The 20765-nt window shown below is 44.9% G+C and overlaps 1 protein-coding gene across 1 annotated transcript in view; it reads left to right on the top strand.

Moving 5' to 3' along the window:
- Positions 1 to 20765, top strand: part of ABCA4 (ATP binding cassette subfamily A member 4) — a 125327-nt gene that overhangs the window by 42121 nt on the left and 62441 nt on the right. Inside the window, exons 12-16 of the mRNA XM_032867270.1 lie at positions 9207 to 9412; positions 10055 to 10231; positions 12174 to 12396; positions 15728 to 15949; positions 17814 to 18018. Coding sequence (XP_032723161.1) covers positions 9207 to 9412; positions 10055 to 10231; positions 12174 to 12396; positions 15728 to 15949; positions 17814 to 18018 — 1033 coding nt within the window. The remainder of the gene's footprint in view (positions 1 to 9206; positions 9413 to 10054; positions 10232 to 12173; positions 12397 to 15727; positions 15950 to 17813; positions 18019 to 20765) is intronic.

The following is a 20765-nucleotide window of genomic DNA, read 5'->3' as shown; positions in this document are numbered from 1 at the left end:
ACTGCCTGGGTTCAAATCTCTGTTACTTGTTCCTCAGTTTCTGAATCTGTAAAATGGAGATATTAATAGTACCTAGCTAATAGATTTGCTGTGAGAATTAATATCAATTCACAGTTAATTCATGCAAAGTACTTGGAACAATGCTTAGAATATAGTAAGCTCTTTAATACTAACTTCTAGCAAAATACAAACCAACCAAAAATACTGTTAGGAGGAGGACAGTGGCATTAGTGAAATCAGACCCAGCCACTGAGCTGTTCCTGGTGCCCCTCTAGGGATTATGAGCAGCTAATTATATCCTGCCTCAGCCACCAAGGCTTCCAAGGGCCTTGCAATCCCATTAACTGAGCTAAGTGCTCCTAAGTAAAGGCCATGGTGGCCACAGGTCAGTGGCCTCCCCCAGGGGTTCTGAAGAGGGGTTTTGATGGAGGCAGGAGCCCAGCAGGTGATTATGATGAGGTTTCTGGTCTTTTTGCTCTTGCAGGGGTCAGAGGGAGGAAGAAAGCAATGGGGTACTGAACTGAAAGGAGAATGTAGGAGGGGGAAGACAAAGCCGCTGTTTGGGTGATATCTTATGAATCAGAAATACAGATATTTGTGTACTGTCTACTGCTTTCTTCTGTTGATTCATTGGCTCCAGATACGCATTGGGAGGTTAGAGAGAAATCAAGGGAGAGGTAGAAAGGGTGCAGAAGTCCACACCACAAGAGCAATGTTATTTCAAAGGCCATGAACTGGATCACAAGTAGTGACCTTATTTTATTGCTCTCCAGTTTCTCAGAAGCATAGAATGGGACTGAGGCAGGAGAATGCACGTGAGGGGTGGGCTGCTTTCATGGCTGGAGGGAAGGGACTTGTATCTGAGGCTTACCTGCCCTCTCATACAACCCTCTTAACTGCCTGCTTATAGGGGCAACTGTTTTCATTTTACAGAATTAAAAATGGAGCCTTAAAGAAGACTAACTTGCCCAACAGCGCAGCAGATGAGTGGGGGATCCAGAATTAGAATCAGACCTGTCTGGCTCTAATGAGGAAGTTCTTTCCTCCTGTAATATGAGGGGCACATTAGTGGAGGCTCAGTATGTATTGTTTGGATAAATTATAAAATTAGTTGGATGAAGACAACAATTATTTTGTAATACTCTGAATAACACACACTATTCTGACTGGGTCTTTTCTTCATGAAATAACTAGATGTAGAGTAGGAAACCAAAAAGATTTTGGCTGATTTGGTCATTCATATATTTGCATGCATTGAACCATCTACATCTGAATAAATACCAGTGATCCCTGGTCCCTAGAAGCTCATATCTTATTGGAAGAGTTAAGCATATTATTAAATAATGCCATATTAATGATCTCTCAGAGGACTACTAGAACAATAATTCAACCAGATGGAATAGAAACAAACTACACAAACCCAATTTCAAGTGTCACACGTCGTCTAAGAACTGTCAGTTCTTCCTCCAAATTATCCCTGAAATCCCTGGTTCCTCTCCCTCTCCATGTATGGCCTCTTTACAGAGTTTGTACCATCTCTCCTAGCTGGGCACTGGACCTCCATTCTCTGCTGCTTCTGCTCAGCTCCCACATTGCCTCCAGCAGGATCTTTCTAAAAACCATCTCGCCATGACGTTCCTGTTTAAAGCTCCTAAGTGACATCTGGTTGCTGTAAAGGTGAAGTCACTCTCAGTCTAGCCCCTTCACAGGTCTTCCACATTGTGTGAGCTGGCATGCTGTGGGGCCTCCAACCTGTGCAAGCAGACTCCTGGCCTCCTGCACCCCCTGGCTCCCTTCAGAGCTCGGCTCCTGTATTTCAGGCCTTGCTCTACACACCATACTCTTCCACCGTAGCCCTTGATAACTGTTTGTTCATACACCTCCCCATCCCGCTAGACCTGAGCCACTTAAGGGCTAAAGCTCTGTCTTACTTATCTTTTGATTTCCCATGTTAGGTTGGTGGAGCTGCAGTGACATAAAGTAGACACCCATGCATGCCAAATTAAGACTGAAAATACATTTATGCTGGGTCTTAAGGACTGAACTTGCTAGCTAAGCAAGGCAGAAAGACAATTTCAGACAGAAGGAGGAGCATAAGACCAGTGCAGAGGTGTGACTGTAACATTAGGGTAGTAGGTGGTAGGTGGGGTTGGGGAGGAGCATTAGGGTCCGGAGATGCAACTAGAAAGGTCAGCTTTACCCTGCAGGCTATGGGGTGCCATCTCCAGCGCTTGCTTATGGGTTCTGTGATTTCGGGCGACGGTGCTGTTCCATTGCCTGAGAAGTGAGAACGACATCTTTTGCTACAATCTGGGGAGTGCTCACCGCTAGCGCAGAACTGGCTATTTGCAACCTGAATGTGTTCTCATTCGTCAGTGTCTGACTCTGTTGATCATGAAATATCTTTAATATAGTAACACTGATCTCCCAGGGTTGGTGGAATGATTAAACCAGAAAGCTTTGAGAGCTAGCGTCTTCTGCAGTTACCAGCCAGGTTATTGCGTCTTCCCTAGGACCCAATTAGATAGAAGCATTACCTGGTGGCTTTGCCCAGTGTACATCTTGGTGATCCAGGTTGACTTTTTGTTTCATTATTTATTTATTTATTTTAGAAACAGACGTATTTTAACAGCTGTGCATTTCCTGTCCCTTTGTTTTCAAGTTGTGGTGCATTTCCTCAGTCTTTGTGGTAGAAGGTTTCAGATGTCTGTTTCACAGTGCCTAGTGTGTTAGATAAAATTTATGGTAGTGCCTTTGGCCTCTGTCTCACCATCCCAAACAACTCAAACAGCCCAAAGCTATTTTATTTAGTGGCTTTTTCCATGTGGTTGGAAATGAATCTTGAGTGTTAGAGCCTAGATCTGCCAGGAAATTCATTCTGGGATGTTTGCCCACATCCACTGGCGTTTTTCAAAAGGAACCCCAGGTATCTACATTAACACCAGCAGGATCACTTCAGGCCTCCATGGACATTCATCAGCTGCTTTGTTCTCAGCCTAAGTATGGAAATTAAAGATGTAAGAGGCACGATTATAGAGCCAACGTCTCTAAGGGTGCAGCCCCTCCCTTATCCTTGGACTCTCCCCTGACACATCCTGGGTGTATTAGTCAGAATATGTCAGCACAGGGTGCCATTCCCCTTTGATTATCAAGTTCAAACAAAAAGGGAGATTCTTTTTTTCTTTGCCTCCACTGGGCAATGTTTCCCACTTAATATATAATTTAATTCATCTATTACTTAATGTGTTTGAATTTAAGTCTGGCAGGTCAGAGTTGAAGAAGGAAGCCTGCTGCTACTGCAGCTTCTCCTCCCAAGGTGGTGGTTGATTTATCCATGTAAACAAATGACTGCATTCTCAAGAGGTCTTGAGCACAGCTGCCTGCCCCGGAGAGAGCTCGAACCTCTTCCGCTAGGATGAACTCTGCTTCCTGGGGAGTACCAGCAAAACAACAGAGGAGGAAATGTAGGACTTGTGTGGACTTCAAATAGCAGTGGCCCTGCCACCAGTATTTAGCTACAGTAGTTGGGAAATGAGGGGAACAAGGAAACCTCTTTCTTTTCTGCCTTTTGCTGGCATAGGGCATTGCAGTGGTTCTCTTTCAGATTCTGAACTCCAGTTGGAAAACTTGCTCAGAATTTGCCTCTGAGGCCATAAGACACTGTCTTTTTATTCACTGAAGATGCCCTTTGAGTTTTTTCCCATTAGCAGTGCTATCTTTATTTTGTGCCCCCTAAATTAGCCTTCTTATCTACTTATATTATTCTTCCCTAACGTCCATGACCATATGGTTTCTCTCTGAATGGAACCAAACAGCTTTTATATAGACTCCATGACATCAGCCTTATTAGAACCTTGCAAGCTAATCAGACAAGACCAAATACGTCAAAATCCATGACCCTGGCTATGGGGTTAGTCATTCATCCTTGCCTCCCAGACACACTCATGCACATACTTACATAAATATATGTGTCTGTTAGCCAAGATTTTAACTTCAGAGACCAAAGCAGTTACCACTAGAGAATGAGTCCACTTTCTCTGAGGCAGGTGACCTCTCCATGAGGATGCAAAGGTATATTATGAGTCATACCTCAGAGGATGACCCAGGAACTTCTGAGTTATTTCCAAAGCAGTTTCCATAATTGCTGTGCCTTTACTTCAGGGAGATCTTTTGAGGATGGTATTCTAGATGGTCTTCATAAGCCCTCTGGGTAGAGTTGTCTGGCTTTCACTTAATGACCAATCAGCAGCTAGTGAACACCAGTGGTTTAGGACTTACCCCATCCCTATCCCTATTGTCCAGGTGGGACATGAGACTTTGACTTCAGTCTTTAGCATTGTTCTAACCAGTTGAGATGCTGTAGATCAGCTTGGGATGGGTTGTGTTCCTAGCCATATTATTTGAAGAAAATAACTGCCTTCCTCCCAAACAGCTGTCGCACATGAAAGGTAACCTGGCAGAGGCTTAAAAGCCATTAGACTCTGTTGACTTTTAAGATATTTTTCAAAAACAGGGCGCCTGGGTGGCTCAGTGGGTTAAAGCCTCTGCCTTCAGCTCAGGTCATGATCTCAGGGTCCTGGGATCGAGTCCCGCATCGGGCTCTCTGCTCAGTGGGGAGCCTGCTTCCCTCCCTCTCTCTCTCTGCCTGCCTCTCTGTCTACTTGTGATCTTTCTCTGTCAAATAAATAAATAAAATCTTTAAAAAAAAAAAAAAAAAGATATTTTTCAAAAACAGTATTAAAAATGGTATTTGTCAAGTTCTCATTATTTATGAGACAGTTTAATATCCTCCAGAGGAAGGTTGCCCTGTTATGCCTCCTCAGCAAGCTTGGAGTGATCACTGTAACTGGCCTCATAAAGTGGTGGTGAGGGCTCAGGGGTTTATGTGAGCAGAGCCCTTGGGCCACGTTGGGTGCATAGTGAGCCTCCAGTAAGCACCAGCTTTTATTCTTCCTGGGAGGCACTGGCTGGCCCTTCCCAGACATCGTCATGTGATTCTTAGAACACACCTATGGGGTAGGGTATATCTCAGTTCTGCAGATAAGGAAACAGACCATTCAGTTAGAAAACAGCAGAGTGGGGATGGCACTCAGGGCTGTCTGTTTCTTCAACTCTACACCATACCACTTTCCAAGATGAGGAAAATAACCCAACTTTGAGAACGGGTTGAGTGTTTCAGGGTAGAAATGAGTGTTTGACAACCTTTTTAAGTTTTGTTTTTTCACAGAGTATCAGGGTACCAATGTACGGGGACGCAGCAGGAAACAGGACTATGAATCAGCGGCCTGATAAAACAGCCAGGATGGGGCCCACGTCATTGTGGGGCTCAACAATGTCATTGAAAACATCAGCTGCTTATTCCCGTATGGATTTCCCTTTAAGACATGAAAGGAGAGTTCAAAGAGAATAAACTCGATGGCTCAGAAAGCCACATTATTAAAATATATTTGTTTTTAATAGCCTTTTTGCTTCAGTGAGAATTATATTCTCATTAACATTATACCAAAAACTCACTTTTCACTAATTATTCCTAATTTATCCTCTGAATGAGGGTGTACAGGGTTATGTTCGAAATATAGGAAGAAAACTGTATTTCTTGCAGTGATCAAGACTTCGAAAATCAGTTCAATTCAGTAAATACTCACTGAGTCCTTTTCATGAGAAAATACTCCTCCAGAGACCACAATGAACAAGAATTGCCCCTGACTTCCAGGAATTACTGTCTCCAGAGCTGTGATGACCAGCATAGTAACCAGTGGAGTATGGCTTCCTCTTAGAGTAACATGTGGAAATGCTTCAGACTTGACATTTGAAGAAGTGGATTCAGATTCTGCTCCTGACCTGTACCGACCTTGGGCAAGGCTGTTTCTCCCTCTGAAGCAAGACATTAGATCATAAAACCTCTCTGACTCCTGTCTAAATGCTCTGTGATGCTGTGAGTGAATTGGTAGAATACTCCACGTGTGTGTAATAACTCACCTCCGCTAAAAGAAACCACAAAGAAGAATTTCCATCTCCAAAATAACTTTTTCATTTCAGAAAGTTAATTTCAAATTCACTTTCATTTAAATTCAAATTAAATACTAAAATTCTATGTATGCAGACCTAAACTTGCTAAACCGATTTATTTATTTATTTTAAGATTTTATTTTTAAGTAATCTCTACACCCAACACGGGGCTTGAACTCACAACCCCAAAATCAGGAGTCCCACGATCCATCAACTGAACCAGCCAGGTGTTCCCAAACTGATCCTTTTTTTAAAAATGAGATTCTCCTATTACTCATTTTTGTAGAATAACCTCTCCCCAGAGGAAACTTAAACATATTTCTTTTTCTTTCTTTCTTTTTTTTAATGTACTCTAGCAGTTTAATTTTGATGCGTCCTTGACCAAGCAGGTTGCCAATTCTCTGTCCCCAGTGTGCTATTAAGTACTGACAAATCCTGCGAGCCAGGCCCTTGGTCTTCAACTGTGGTGAAAGTCTATATTCCCCACCAAAAAAAAAAAAAAAACAAAAAAACCAAAACCAAAACCATGAAATAGCAAACCCTATGTTATTCTGAGGAAGAAATAAACATGTATTAAGGACTTTCAGTGTCATGAGGTACTTAAGTCCTTTATCTCATTAAAGGACTAACCAGCATTAGACTGGGTGAAGTCTGTTTGCAAAAGAAGAGCTGGGTAAAGAGAATTTCCTATTTTTCTTAGTTTTATGATATGTGACTATACTTCCTGGCATTTTTTAAAGAAATTCCACTTCCATTTAGAATATCGATCTTCTTAGTATGGTGTCACTTAAGCCTTGGCCCTCTGTTATTTTCTCATTACCTGTGTTCCTCTTTCCCACATCAGCTAGAATGTTAACAGTTTCTTTTATTTTCTTTCTTTTTATCTAGAAGACTGAAAACATTACCTGGGACCTTCTCTCAGGATATGGAGCCTGAGGTGGGACAGTTTAGTTCCAGAGGCCCAAAGAGCAAAGAGGGTGGGGTTTGCAGTCCTTTGTTGTTCAGACTCAGCTGCTCAGCATGGGGAGGCTTCTGGCTCACCCTCTGAGGCTGCCTGAGGGGTACTTAGCAGTGAGGGGGTGGGTGAAGGAATTGGGCTTGCTTGCTTCTTACCAGGTTGGCCGGAGTCAGCCCTCTGAACAGTTCCTTATGACTTGTCCACCTTCCTCACTTCTCTGCTTCTCCTAGTATGAGTTGTGGGATCAAATGAACTAGGCTTTGACCCTAATCCACCACTTTGGGGAAGTGACTCAGCCTCTTGGAGCCTAAGTTCCCTGGGCTGCAAAGGGAGGATAAATAATTACTGTGCTACCTATAGGACAGTTGGGAGCACGTGGAGGGTAGTGGAGCAGGCTGTACCCATGCTCCTGATATGGAGAAGGGGGTGGGGAGAAGTCTGGGCCTCTGGCAGCTGGGGAGGCAATCCAGGGCCAGCCACATGCTAGCTGTATGACCTCTGGCAGGTCTCCTATAGTTCAGTTTCCTCTTCAGTAAACTGAGGATTCCAGGTAACTCACAGGCTCTGCGTGAGATAATGTGTTTCTTTAAGCCTGTATTACAACAGTCTTCTAACCAAGCTTCCTGCTTCCCCTCCTGCCCCCACCAGTGATTGTTTAGAAACACAATTGGATCTCACATGTCCTACCCTTGCTTAAAACCCTCCATTGGATTCTTAGGGCCTTTTAGAATTTGCCTGGAAAGCTCCTGGTTTTAGCATGGAGAGCTTCATGTCCTAGGAAGCCCCTTGTTGATTGGTTACCCTGCAAGTCCTGCAGGGCAACTGACGGGGTCGCCACCCACCTTCCTAGTGCTCACCTCTCACCGCTCACCTCTGGTTACTTCTGCTTCTCAGCACAGTGCAAAGACCTAAGGAGCATTCAACACAGTGCTGATGCCCTGGCCCTGACTTTTGAGAGTCTGATTTCATTGTTTGGAGTGGGCCCTGAGAGTAGGTGTCTTTTTAAGGCTCCCCAGTGGTTCTAAGCACAGCCAAGGACGGGAAACTCTGCTCTCTTCTTACAGGTCTCCAGAAACCCCATGTGTTGTTCTCTGGGCTGGAGCTGACCTTCCCCCTGCTCTCTTCCCTTGGTTAATTCCTTCTCATCCTTGTCCTACTCATGAGTCCCTTCCATCAGGCAGCCCTCCCACACTCCTTCAGGTAGACTTAGCTACTACTGATGGCTCCCAGACTACCCTGAGCTTGCTTTCATCAGAGCCCCGTCATTTTGCATTATGATTGTTGGTTCCTCCACACCTCTCCCTCATTAGGTCTAGAGTTTCTTTCAGGAAGAGATTTTATCTTTCCTCCTTATATCCCTGGAGCCAAGAAGGCTCTGGCACATTACAGGCCTTCAGTAAGTATTGGCTGAACAAATTAATCATGACAAGGCCATCTGACCTCTTGTGAGTTACATTCTAAGAAAGAAACATTGACACAATAACCCTAGTGTATTATAGGAACAAGAGGTTAAGGAAAAACCAGATCCCAGGTAGTCTAATACTTTAACAAATCTATAGATTTATTGGACAACCCCCAATATTCAAATTAAAAGAAAATCTTAGTTTTGCTCTTCTGTAGATAATGATTTTTTTCTCTTCCAGTGGGGAGAAAGAAGACCTATTAGGAAATTCCTCATCCACCCACATTACCTGTCAGAACTGTAACTGGAAATGATTTCTCTGACTAAATCGTTTTGGTTCTCTGTTATTTTCTTTCTTCTTCCTTGCCCTTCCCTCAGCTGGCCACCATTGTGTGTTTGCAGAGAAGCAGGAAGGTTCGCTGCTATGACTGCTTCTCTCTCTCTCCCTTTAAAACTCTATCGGCTTGCTTTCTGATCTTCAAAGCAGCCTGTATCCAGCGTGACCCCACTCCCTTGCCTCCCCATGCTGGGGAGTGAGAGCTGGGAGTCTTTTTGTCATTTTGAAGACTTGCATATTTGGACAGCCTCCGACAGCCCTCACTAAATCTGCAGGGGTGAGAGCAAGTTGGCGTTTGTAAGCCCCCTTTACCCCCAAATCTAGACATAAGGACAGAGTGACACCAGACCTCACAGTTGAACAAACAGTAAGTTTCTAGATCTCCTTGCATTTGACCCATCCCCCCCAGAGCAGCAGCCCTTATCCCCTGCCCTTTTCCTGCAGTTGAGTCTTTGCTGTTGATGTTCTTCAATGCTCTCAACCTTTGTGATTATCCGTAGTGCTTGATCCTGGATAAGTTTGAAAGCTATGATGATGAAATTCAGCTCACTCAACGAGCCCTGTCTCTGCTGGAAGAAAACAGGTTCTGGGCTGGTGTCGTGTTCCCTGACATGTATCCCTGGACCAGTGCCCTACCGCCCCACGTGAAGTACAAGATCCGGATGGACATCGATGTGGTGGAGAAAACCAATAAGATCAAAGACAGGTGATGTGTCAGGCAATCTCAAAGACCCTGTGCATCCCAGGAATGTATGTGGCAAGGAGCAGAGGCTCCTCTGGGCTTAGGTCTCCTTTTCCTTGTAGGGAGAGGAGGGTTACTTGGAGAGGCACAGAAACACTTGGGTATCTGAGAACTAAGCTCACGAACCAGTTGGCACTGTTCGTTGGTGGAACCAGGAAAGCTCATTTACCTTGTCATCATGCTCTCAATTTAGCACTTGTCCCTGGCTGGCCTTTGGGCAATTTGGAGATGGAAACCTCTAGGTATTGAATTATCTTCATGTAGATGTTCTGCAGATGAGGTTTCTCCAAAGTCACTGGGAAATTACATTTGGTACAGAGTGAGGGATTGAGACAGGACTCAGCCTAAAAATCAGTAAGATTAAGTTAAGAAGAGATAAGATATTTTATAAAGCTGATTGTAGAGTCCTTGAATTAAAGCCATTACAAGTAACAGTGGCCATTAGTCATAATTGAGATTTAAACTATGACTAGAAAATAGAATTGGTTTGGAACATTTTAGGGGAGAGGTTTCAAGAGTGAGTTTCGAGTCCCCTTGTGCTGTGAAGTGTCAGTTAGCTGCCATTCTTATTCACAACCATTGTCCCACCCTCTGGTTTCTCTGTAGGTACTGGGATTCTGGTCCCAGAGCTGATCCTGTGGAAGATTTCCGATACATCTGGGGAGGGTTTGCCTATCTGCAGGACATGATTGAACGGGGGATCACAAGGAGTCAGGCCCAGGTTGAGGTTCCAGTTGGAATCTATCTCCAGCAGATGCCTTACCCCTGCTTCGTGGATGACTCGTGAGTCAGAGGCTTCCAATCTCCCTCCCAGACACACTAATCAGGTTGCTGGGGTGGGATGGGAGTACTCCCCAGGCTTCAGTCTCTTTGGAAAGAAACCCAGGGAGTGAAGCCAGCTTGAAGTGAATGGAGCTCTGAATGATGAGCGGCTTCTCCCAGACCACAGGCAGGGCCAGATGGGCAAGGGAAGTGGCAGGGAGAAAGGAGTTGGTGTTGTGGGTGGGAAAGGGAAGGTGAAAATAAAAGCAAGGGAAGTGAGGTTGGGAAAGGGGACAAAGGCTTTTTAAGATTCCACTACGTAGTATGTTTGGTATGTGGAAGAGTTCTGGTCAGAGTGTTTGCCCAATGATTGCCAAATCAGCAAATTAGGACTCTGCATTGCAAGTAGGTCTGGTTCCTAGGAGCCTCAGAATAATGCAGCTCATTCCCTAATTAACATTCCCATGGTGCATGCTTAATGAGAAGGTAGAGGAATGTGTTGGATGAGCTGGAACCCTCCCTTCCTGCCCACCCCCACCCCCAGGCTTATACATCTGTTGGCCAGTAGCAAGCTAAGCAAGTAGGCTACTATTTTCTCAAGGTGTTTTTGGGGGATGTTAGAGAGAGGGACAGAGAAGAGCAGATTAGGTGGGCTCATTTACCATGGTGGATGGGGGCGGGAATACACCCAGGACAGGAGCCCAGACCTACAAGTGGCTTAGGGTTCAATCTCTAGGAAAAAACTGGGAAGTTCACCATCGTGCACATTGTGTCAGTAATGTTCAGGAAGGAGAGAAACACTCACAGCCTGAAGAAAGGAAAAGTTAAATTGCCACCTGACAAACAGTTAAGATAAAGCCCAGTATGTGCACAGGAAACTCTCCCTCCACACCCTAGTCCAATTGGTTCCCTTCCTCAATTCTACCGAAGACTAAAAAGAGATAACAGCGGCTGTTCTGTAGTCAGTTTGGGTTTGGACGATAGAGATGGGATGTGGAGCCAGGGGCAAAAGCCCAGTTCCACCTTTAGGATCAGAATGGGAGTATCTAGCAGGGTAGTGGGGTACACAATAAGGAGGCAGTGGGGAGTCTAGGCATTTAGACTGGGAGAGCCCTCTGGTGGCAGGTCCCAGAAGTGCAGGCCTTATGAATTTCTGGTTCTCTCCTTAAGGTCATCTTGAGAACCCTCCTGCCCTGGAATCAGCCCTTCCTGTGACAACCAACAATTTTTACTACATAATAATCCCAGGGGCTTTACTAGCACATCAGGCACAGAGTAAATATGTGTAAAGTTCACAGTGAAGTAATTCCAGAATATCAAATCTATCCTGCTTGCTAAAATGAATATCCATGGAATTCTTCTACTGGCACACGGCTGGTAGAGTTAGCCGCTATTGGATCACTGATCGATTTATTGATGGGTTACTTGTCTTCTGAAAGTGCCACACTGAATAGTTATTTTGTGCCCCTTCCTGCATAACTTCGGTTTGATCCTCTGGGATAGATAGTGCTAAGGTGGCTGACGCCCCTGGGGGGCCCCACTCTTGCTCTTACCACCAACACCAGTTCCCTTTGTTTGTGATTCGCCTTCTTGGACTTCAGTGTCAGTTGACCTGTATCTGTTCTAGTCACAACTGTATCAGGTTTGCAGTTCTTTCCCAAGAGATCTTGTAAGAAGGTCTATATTGTGTAACATGTAGAGTACAATTTTATTTTGTGCATATAACCTGTAGAGCATTCATCTGGACTAACCAAAAAGCTACCCTCTTGCTCTAAGGAACAAGTAATCCTTCAGGGCAAAGTGCAGTGCATTCAAAGAGTCAAGCCCAGTGAATGCCCGTGGGGATTTTTTGCCTTTCCCTCCTTCTGGGCTTTGTTCTCAACACATCCAATCAACCAACATTTACTCCACCTCTACCAGGTACAGGGCATTCTACGATTCTGCTTCTCTCCTCTTGCTTCAGTTTTATGATCATCCTGAACCGCTGTTTCCCTATCTTCATGGTGCTGGCCTGGATCTACTCTGTCTCTATGACTGTAAAGAGCATCGTCTTGGAGAAGGAGTTGAGACTGAAGGAGACCTTGAAAAATCAGGGTGTCTCCAATGCAGTGATTTGGTGTACGTGGTTCCTGGACAGCTTCTCTATCATGTCAATGAGCATCTTCCTCCTGACCATATTCATCATGGTAAGCCAGATGGAGAAGGCCCAGAAAATCTTGAATAATGTTGTACCTCCCATTTTTTCCTCCTGTTAATGAACTCATGCCTGCATTAGTCATCTGGCCACCAAGGATGGCCTGACATGTAGCTAGCCAGCCATTTCAGCCAATGTGGCCACATGCAGCTGCCCAGTCATTTCAGCCAAGGTGGAAAATACTCAGTGTCGCCGTCTGCCAGGAACCCCGGTATCATGGCATGTTCCCCACTCCCACTTCCTGCCCAGGGAGCGGCAGTCCACATAGATGATCTAGCCCTATTCTGTGGACTATCTGGAGAAGCTGCTGTTAGGAGAACCCAATACAGCGTGACTGTATGTGCAAAGGGTTCTCCCTTTCCAGGCAGAAAAGAAATGAGTACAAAGAGTGTTTTCCTGGGATTACTGTCTCAACCAGCAGTTGAGGTTGGGATGTGAAGAGCCTTTTCATTGTATTAGGAGAGCAGAACTAGACTGTTTATTCATTACCATCATGGTCACACCATTCATGGCTTGACCAAAGATGTTCTGCTGTCTGAAAAGTATCTAAAGCATTTTAAAGAATAGAACTTAGAGTGTGTCTTTTCTTAGCGGTAGGAATTCTTATAGCTGCAGGCAGCACACATAGGTCCATCATCTGCAAACCTGCAGCTCTCTCACAAGCTAGACTTGGAAATAAAACATTATTTCATAATATGTTCTTTCCCTCCATTTTTAGTTCCTCCACAGTAGATGATCTTTTATACTTGTTAGATGACAAGTTCATAAATTTGGGTAGCTTTTAATATTTATTTGATGGGATTTGGTATAAACATCAGACTTTAGGCTTTGCATGTTCCTGTTATGATGTTATCAAGCTTGTTTCATTTTTCTACCATAAACATATTAAGTGCCCCTCTACACTGAGCAATATGTGTGCTGAACCATAGACTCTCGCTAAGGGTGTGTTTCATCCCATGCTGGACTATACTAGTGCCAGGAATGTTCCGTCACATATCCTGTCCATCCAGCAGATATTCAGTTAAACCAGATCCTACCCCATCTCTTTGCAGTAAGATGTACTAATTCAGAAGGGATTTGTTTTCAGCCTTAGTCAAACCCTGTGCTAGAGCCCTATCAAAACCAATGCTGATAGAGAAATCATTCTGCTCAAGCAAACTAGCTTTAAATTTGCAGGGTCCTTGAGATCCACAAAGATGGGGGGAGAAGCTGCATTCCTTGTGTTCTTCTAGGGCTCCTTTATTCCTTCCCATCCTTCAGTCTGCCCCTTTTCCCATTTCCAAGATGTTTTGTGCCCTCCTAATTAAAGGAGTCAAAATGCTAAGTGTCTGACTTATGCAAAGTGCATAAACATGTATGATATCTTTAAATGTCTGTTCAGTGACATTGGATCTGCCTTCCTAAGAATGGGCATTAAGACTTCAAAGCTTTTAGGACGTGAGGTAAAGAATGTTCACCAATAGTTTCTTGCACAAAGGGGTTTCTCCTTGTGGGAACCAGAATATTGTTCCAGGGATGACGGAAACAGAGCTTTGCACACAAAATAGGATTCCTTAGAATGACACTCCCATCTTTGCCTTGTCCTTCCTTCCCACCTCAACAATGCAGGAAAGAAGCTGGAAGCTAGGACAATGGGAAGGTTCCAGTTATTCAGGCTATTAGGAACAGAAAAGAAAAGTGGTCATTAGAGGAAGCCAAGGCCTGTGAGGCTATTGGGTCAGCCCAGATTTTCTTTAATCTCTGCCTGATGTCATTGAGAGACTGTATGGGCCTAGAAGCTTGTGGGACTTTGTTTTGAGCTGGGATAAGAAACGGATTTTATTCTTCTGAGAATGCCAACAACCATCTTAAAGTTCTTCCAACCATAGTCAGGTATTCAGCTGTGGGCTTACTTTTACTGGGCTGTGTGATTAAGTAAAAGGAGTGAGCTTTCCAGGTTGATGTGGAGAGCTCTTTGACACACAAAGCCAGGAGCTCTGAGTCCTAATTTTGATTTTCATATAGAGCTCCTCAGAATTTGGTTCTAGTTAAGCATAGCCCTCTTCCACCCTCCTTTGTCATTTGTTTTATTCTATTTTTCAGTCTGTTCCGTTTGTGCCTGGCAGGCACAAGACTGTGAATGAGGGAGAAAGAGTAACAATGGCAGACAGGTGACACATTTGTTCCTCTCAGCTCTTGCACACGCATGACAGATATCGCTCATTGTCTCTCTTTTCTATTAAGAACCCGGTGCTTTAGGACACTACTAACAATTGATTAGAACCCATTCAAGAGATGAATCTATGTGTACCTTTATGTTCCCAAGAAAAGAACAAGATTTTATATATGTATTTGGAGTTTTGCGCAAAGGGTAAAATTCCTCATAGGAGGTCTGTGTAGTAAAGGAGGATCAAGAAGCCCTAATAAATTTGAACATTTCAGTGTATCCTGTAATGGAAGTGGGTAGCAGCTCACTTAGTGAAAATTGCTAATTTGGTCGTATTTTCTACATAGCCAAAGTGATTGACTCATGAGTTAATAATGTCCAAGATACTGAATATTGCCCCAGGTTCTATATATTTGTATGATAGTGACAAAGGGGGAGGATTAATCTACTTTCAAGTGATATGGATTAACTGCTGATATTTTCACTATTGTGAGTGGTAAATCTCAGAATATAACTACACATGATTGAGTCAGCAGGCCAGACCTTAATTAAAGCAAAATGTTACAGATTGTTTAGGGGAGTCTCCTACCTCCCTTTTTGTCCCTCATCTACTCAGTGTATCTTGGAGCTGTTGATGCTCTGAGATCTTCTTCCCTTTCCCCTAGTATGGGCTTAATTCTCCCTTCCCACCAAAGATTTGCTTACTTAATACATATTTAATAGATAATGATTACTCATGCTGATAGACAGCCTAATGTGTTGCCCTCCCAGGGAGACCAGTACTCAGAGGAGTAAAAGACACTCAGAGTGTCCCCGTCTGCCAGGAACCCTGGTATCATGGCATGTTCCCCACTCCCACTTCCTGCCCAGGGAGCCGCAGTCCACATAGATGATCTAGCCCTATTCTGTGGACTATCTGGAGAAGCTGCTGTTAGGAGAGCCCAATACAGCGTGACTGTATGTGCAAAGGGTTCTCCCTTTCCAGGCAGAAAAGAAATGAGTCAGCATTGAGTCTCAACTGTGGAAATTTGGCACCCACGAGAGACGGTGGGAGAGATCACTCTGGAGTAGAGGGCTTCTGAAGGCCCAGAATCACAGCACAGAGGTTGCCCCCTGGGAGGGATGTTCCCTGGATACAGATGGAAAGTACTGACTCAGATGGTCTCTTTGGTTTCAGCATGGAAGGATCCTGCATTACAGTGATCCATTCATCCTCTTCCTATTCCTGTTGGCTTTCTCCACGGCCACGATCATGCAGTGCTTCCTGCTCAGCACCTTCTTCTCCAGGGCCAGCCTGGCAGCCGCCTGCAGTGGCGTCATCTACTTCACCCTCTACCTGCCCCACATTCTCTGCTTCACCTGGCAGGACCGGATGACGGCTGACCTCAAGATGGCTGTGGTGAGGGACCTCAGGCTTGCTCCTGCTATGCGAAATGTTTTCACAAAGACATCTGTAGTCATTCTGGAAAACTGGCCTGCCCTTTGTGGGGATCCACTTTGCCTTGTGGGCCCAAACGACATAAGGTATAAAAAGGCACAGGGGCAAAAGTTGGGGCTCTCTTCATCCTGAGCTACCCAGCAGTCCCTCCTTTCCAAACCTGCCTGATGAGTCTGTCCTGGGAAGCAATAAAAAACCAATTTAACTCACGGGTCCTTTGTGTTCCCACAAGAGGGAAACAGCCTGGGACGTTTCATTCACTTTTCTTTTTGAAGCATGTGAGAAGATGCAGAGGGAAGGGAGCGTGCCCCCAACTGTTTGGTGCAGAGAGATGTTTCCATTCATTAAAAGAGTTTGTTTCTCTCCATAAAAAACCTGAATCCAGTAGTTCACAGGGGGTCTTTGTCACGCTGTACCACTATATGCAGAAAGGAGTACAAAAATGAACCAGTTAGGAGCCAAGCCCTCTTGCCAGGAGAGGACTCTAGAGATTGACTTTTGATTGTTTGAGAGACAGACATCTTGGTTCACAATTCCCAAACTAACATCACTGTCTTTTTCTCTAACCAGTTTCAAATAGGCCATTTCCACCCTCTTCCTTAAAAAGCCCTAACTGGCTTCTGGGTTCCCCAGGGTGCAGCTTTCCTTGTCCTCCAGAGCTTCCCTCTACAGTTCTTTATGCAGTGGTGTCAAGAAAAGACTACCACCTGCTTCTTATTGAGAAAGAGCTAAGATATAAGCTGCTCTAATAACCCAAACTGATTTGGCTACAGAGCTGCTGTGGCATCTGCCTTTTATTTCCCATGTTAAACAAGAAATCAATTGCTGCTATTTATAACACCAGTTTTCTAAAACGATCACAATGGGCTGGTAGCAAAAAAATCCTTACGACTCAGCCTATGCGCAGAACTGGGCTAACTTAATATCCTGGGTAGATATCAGTACTTTGAGGCCACAGCTAGCTTCGTGGGAGTGTGGATCCACCAAGAAACTATAGTTCTGGCAGTGTGTGGACCGGGGCTGAGCTGAGACTTTTTAAAATGGCTTTTGTGAATATACAGCTGGGGAATCTCTTCCTTCTATAGACAGTTTGAACCCCACCCTGGGTCCTACAAAGTGCAGAGAGACCTCTGAGCAGAGGAAATGAGAATAGCCAATTGCTCTTTCTGCCATGCTGGTGATCACCTGTGGGGACTTGGCTGGGGGCCCTCCTCTTCAAACTCCTTTTGCACACCACCTGTTGACTTGTTCTCTCTACCAAAAACCCAAGGAAAAGATTGGTCTCAGTATGGAGAGGAGAAAAGATGACATCAGTGGAATCTGAGGTTCTTCTGGCCTCACTCTTAGACCTTAGGACGTCATAGGACCATCCCTTGCCTGGCACCCTAAGACACTAATGACTTTGTGGACCCTTCTAATGGGAGTCACACAAAATAGCTCAGGTTATCTTCTTTGTTCTATCAAGAACTGTGTGATCTCAAGAAAGAGGTAGGAAGAAGGGGGAAATGGTAGGAAGGTAAACCTGAGCACCTTTGGTCCTTTGGTACGTTGTGCTTTTGTGGTGTTTGTTTTTCCCGTTACACGACTATACTCCATTGAACAGATGGGAGGTGGCTTCATGAGTATTGTGTGAGGTCCCTGGGCATTTCCAGAATTCCCTTTCTTGTGGGAAAACTGCCTTATGCCCTAGCTGGGTTATCCTTATACCTGGACACAAGCTGGACCACTCTTTTGGCCCTTGTCCCTACCCTGTGGACAGCTGGGTGCTGTTGGGTGGGGTGAAAGTCCACCGCTCCTCTAGTGTGCCCTCTTTGCCTCGCTGCAGAGCCTGCTGTCTCCTGTGGCATTTGGGTTTGGCACCGAGTACCTGGCTCGCTTTGAGGAGCAAGGCCTGGGGCTGCAATGGAGCAATATTGGGAGAAGTCCCATGGAAGGAGATGAATTCAGTTTCCTGATGTCCATGAAGATGATGCTCCTCGATGCTGCTCTATATGGCCTGCTTGCCTGGTACCTTGACCAGGTGTTTCCAGGTAAGGGTCAACTCCCATAGGGTAAAGGTACTGATATTGGGTTCCGCAGATCCCCAGCCTTCCCTCACCTTTCATCTAGTTTAAATCTTATCCTTTCTAAGTTCTTTCAATTTGGGCCTTCAGAGCCAGCATTTGAAACTTAAGCTTAAGTCAAAAATCCATCAGTGAGTGCTGGTGTCTCTACTTCAGAAATAGGTCCAGAATCTGACCCCTTGTCACCACATCCACCACTACCATCGCAGTCCAAGCCTCTTTCCATAATCATTGCCTGCCAGTCTGTTCCCCACACTGTGTTCAGTGATCCTTTCCGAAGCTGGGTCAGATGATATCTGTCTTCTGTTCGCATCCCTCCAGTGGCTTTTCCTCTTGTTCAGAGGAAAACCCAGTGTCCCCAGTCCTGGCCTATAAGATGCTTCATTATCAGCAGCCAACTAACTGTCTTCCTCATTTTATGTCTTTCCCTTCTCCCTCATGTTCTCTGCCCCAGCCACATCCACATTCTCACTGACTGTTCTTCAATACACTCAGTGCATTTCCTCCTCAGGACGTTTGTACCTGTGCTCACTGCCTGCAGCATGTTTCTGCATCCCTCATACCTGCAGGCTTACTTCCTCGCTTCTGTTCAGGTCTAAGTTCACATGTCACCATGTCACTGGGATCTTTCCAGATTGCAAGTATCTAAATAGCTACCCGTATATAAATCACAGTCCTTCAGTGCCTAGACATAAGCACTTTATGTTTGCGACATCACTATCTGACATGACATATCTTTACTTGTTTGCATGTTGACTCTCTACCCCATGAGAACAGGCCCAGTCTGTTTTTGTTTAATATTATAGGATTGATGCCACAAGTAGTGCCTGACTTTTGGTGGACATTGAATAAATACCTAACTAATCTGCAGCATTGAAAAGCAACTCCTGAATCAAAGTTGGGTGTTCACATAGTTTCATATTTGCTTTGCAGAAATCAGATTTTCCTTTGGATTAGTATTTCCTGGTAGCTAGAGAAGTCCCACTTCCATCTGAGTGGGCTCCAAGTCAACCAACAACCACCTTGTGCTGTGGCACCTCACCAGGGGAGGGTGAGGCTGGGTCCAGTCCCTGGGGAAGGATGAACTCACATCATCTTGAGGCAGCCTTTTTTGGGAGAAATATATAGGCAGCAACCCTGGAATAGGAGAAAGATTGCTAGGCTGAGCCAGGAGGCCGGGTTTGGGTCCTAGCCGTGTGATTATATGTTTCCTAGGGCTGCCATAACAAAGCACGACAAACTGGGTAGCTTAAAACACCACTTTTTTGGGGGGTGGTGTCTCAGTTCTAGAGGCTAGAACTAGAAAATCAAGGTATTGGCAGGGCCATGCTCTCTCTGGAATCTGCAGGGAAAGGAGCCCTCCCTGCCTCTTTCAGTTTCTGGTGGTTTTTCAACAAGCTCTGTCTTCACCCAGTGTTCTCCCTGTGTGTGTATGTCTGTCTGCACACAGCCATCTTTCTATAAGAACACCCAGTCAGATTGGATTAGGCTCCCATGTAGTCTGGAGTGACTTAATCTCAACTAAGCACATTAGCAATAACTATTTCCAAACAAGGCCAAGGGTTAGGACTCTGGTGTCTTTTTTTTCTGATACCAAATGTGTCAACCACCCCCCACCCAACATCAGCTATTTCTCTAATGGCAACCAGGTATCCAACAATCAATTCAGTTCTACCCTGTTCAGTAACCCCCCAGAATTAGCACAGACCCCACAGAAAGATTCAGCCCTACAAGACTGTTCCCACTTCAGGGGCCAGATGCAAATACAGTGCCCAGGCTACCCATGCTTTTATCAGACTGACTACAAATTCAGGAGTTCTCACGGCCACCACCCCCCGATTTAGTAATTCACTAGAACGACTCACGGAACTCAGGAAAGTAGTGTACCTGCAGTTACAGTTTATAAAAAAGAATACAGCTCAGGAGCAGCCAAATGGAAGAGATGCATAAAGGGAGGGGCAGGCGGGGTGGTGCCTGGAGCTTTCAAGTGCACTACCCTCCCAGGACCTTGTTGTGCTCAGCAACCTGGAAGCTCCCTGAATCTCATTCCAGAGTTTTTATGACTCATTCTCCAGCCCCCTTCTCCTCCCTCAAGATGGAGGGTGGGGCTGAAAGTTTCCATCCTCTTTTCCCAGGTCTGGTCTGGTGACCAGCCCCATCCTGAAGCTATCTAGGGACCCTCCCCTGAGTCACCTCATTAGCATAAATTCAGGTATGGTTGAGAAAGGGGCTCAGCTCCTTGTGAACAACAAAAGACATTCCCATCGCTCGGGGAATCCAGGGGTTTTATAAACTGTGTGCTGGGAACTGGGGACAAGACCACGTATTATTTTGCATTCTTCCATGGGCCTCAACATATCTTTTTGACGATTTGGGGGAGGGGGCGGATACAATTCAACCCATAATGCTGATTTTGAGCAATACATTTGACCTTGCCCTCCGTCAGCTTTTCTATCTTACTATGCCACTAGAAGGAGATACAATAAGTGAAAATTAGTTGGATTGAAAATGCAATTTGTCTATAATTCAAGAGTTTTATTTTAGCCAAGCTAAAGCTTTAATTTGTCCAGTAACTATTTACTGAGCAGAACCTGTATGTGAGGCTTAGCACTAGTTTTTGGGAAAAAGGGATGAAAAAGAGAGACCCAAACCTGTCCTTGAAGGTCTGACAGTCTAGTGGCCATGGAACATGGGATAATATTAAATAAGCTAAG

This window comes from Lontra canadensis, unplaced genomic scaffold (assembly GCF_010015895.1).
Source record: "Lontra canadensis isolate GAN:19392208 unplaced genomic scaffold, GSC_riverotter_1.0 scaffold33, whole genome shotgun sequence".
Taxonomy (NCBI): Eukaryota; Metazoa; Chordata; class Mammalia; order Carnivora; family Mustelidae; genus Lontra; species Lontra canadensis.
This window is presented reverse-complemented; position numbering and strand designations above follow the sequence as displayed.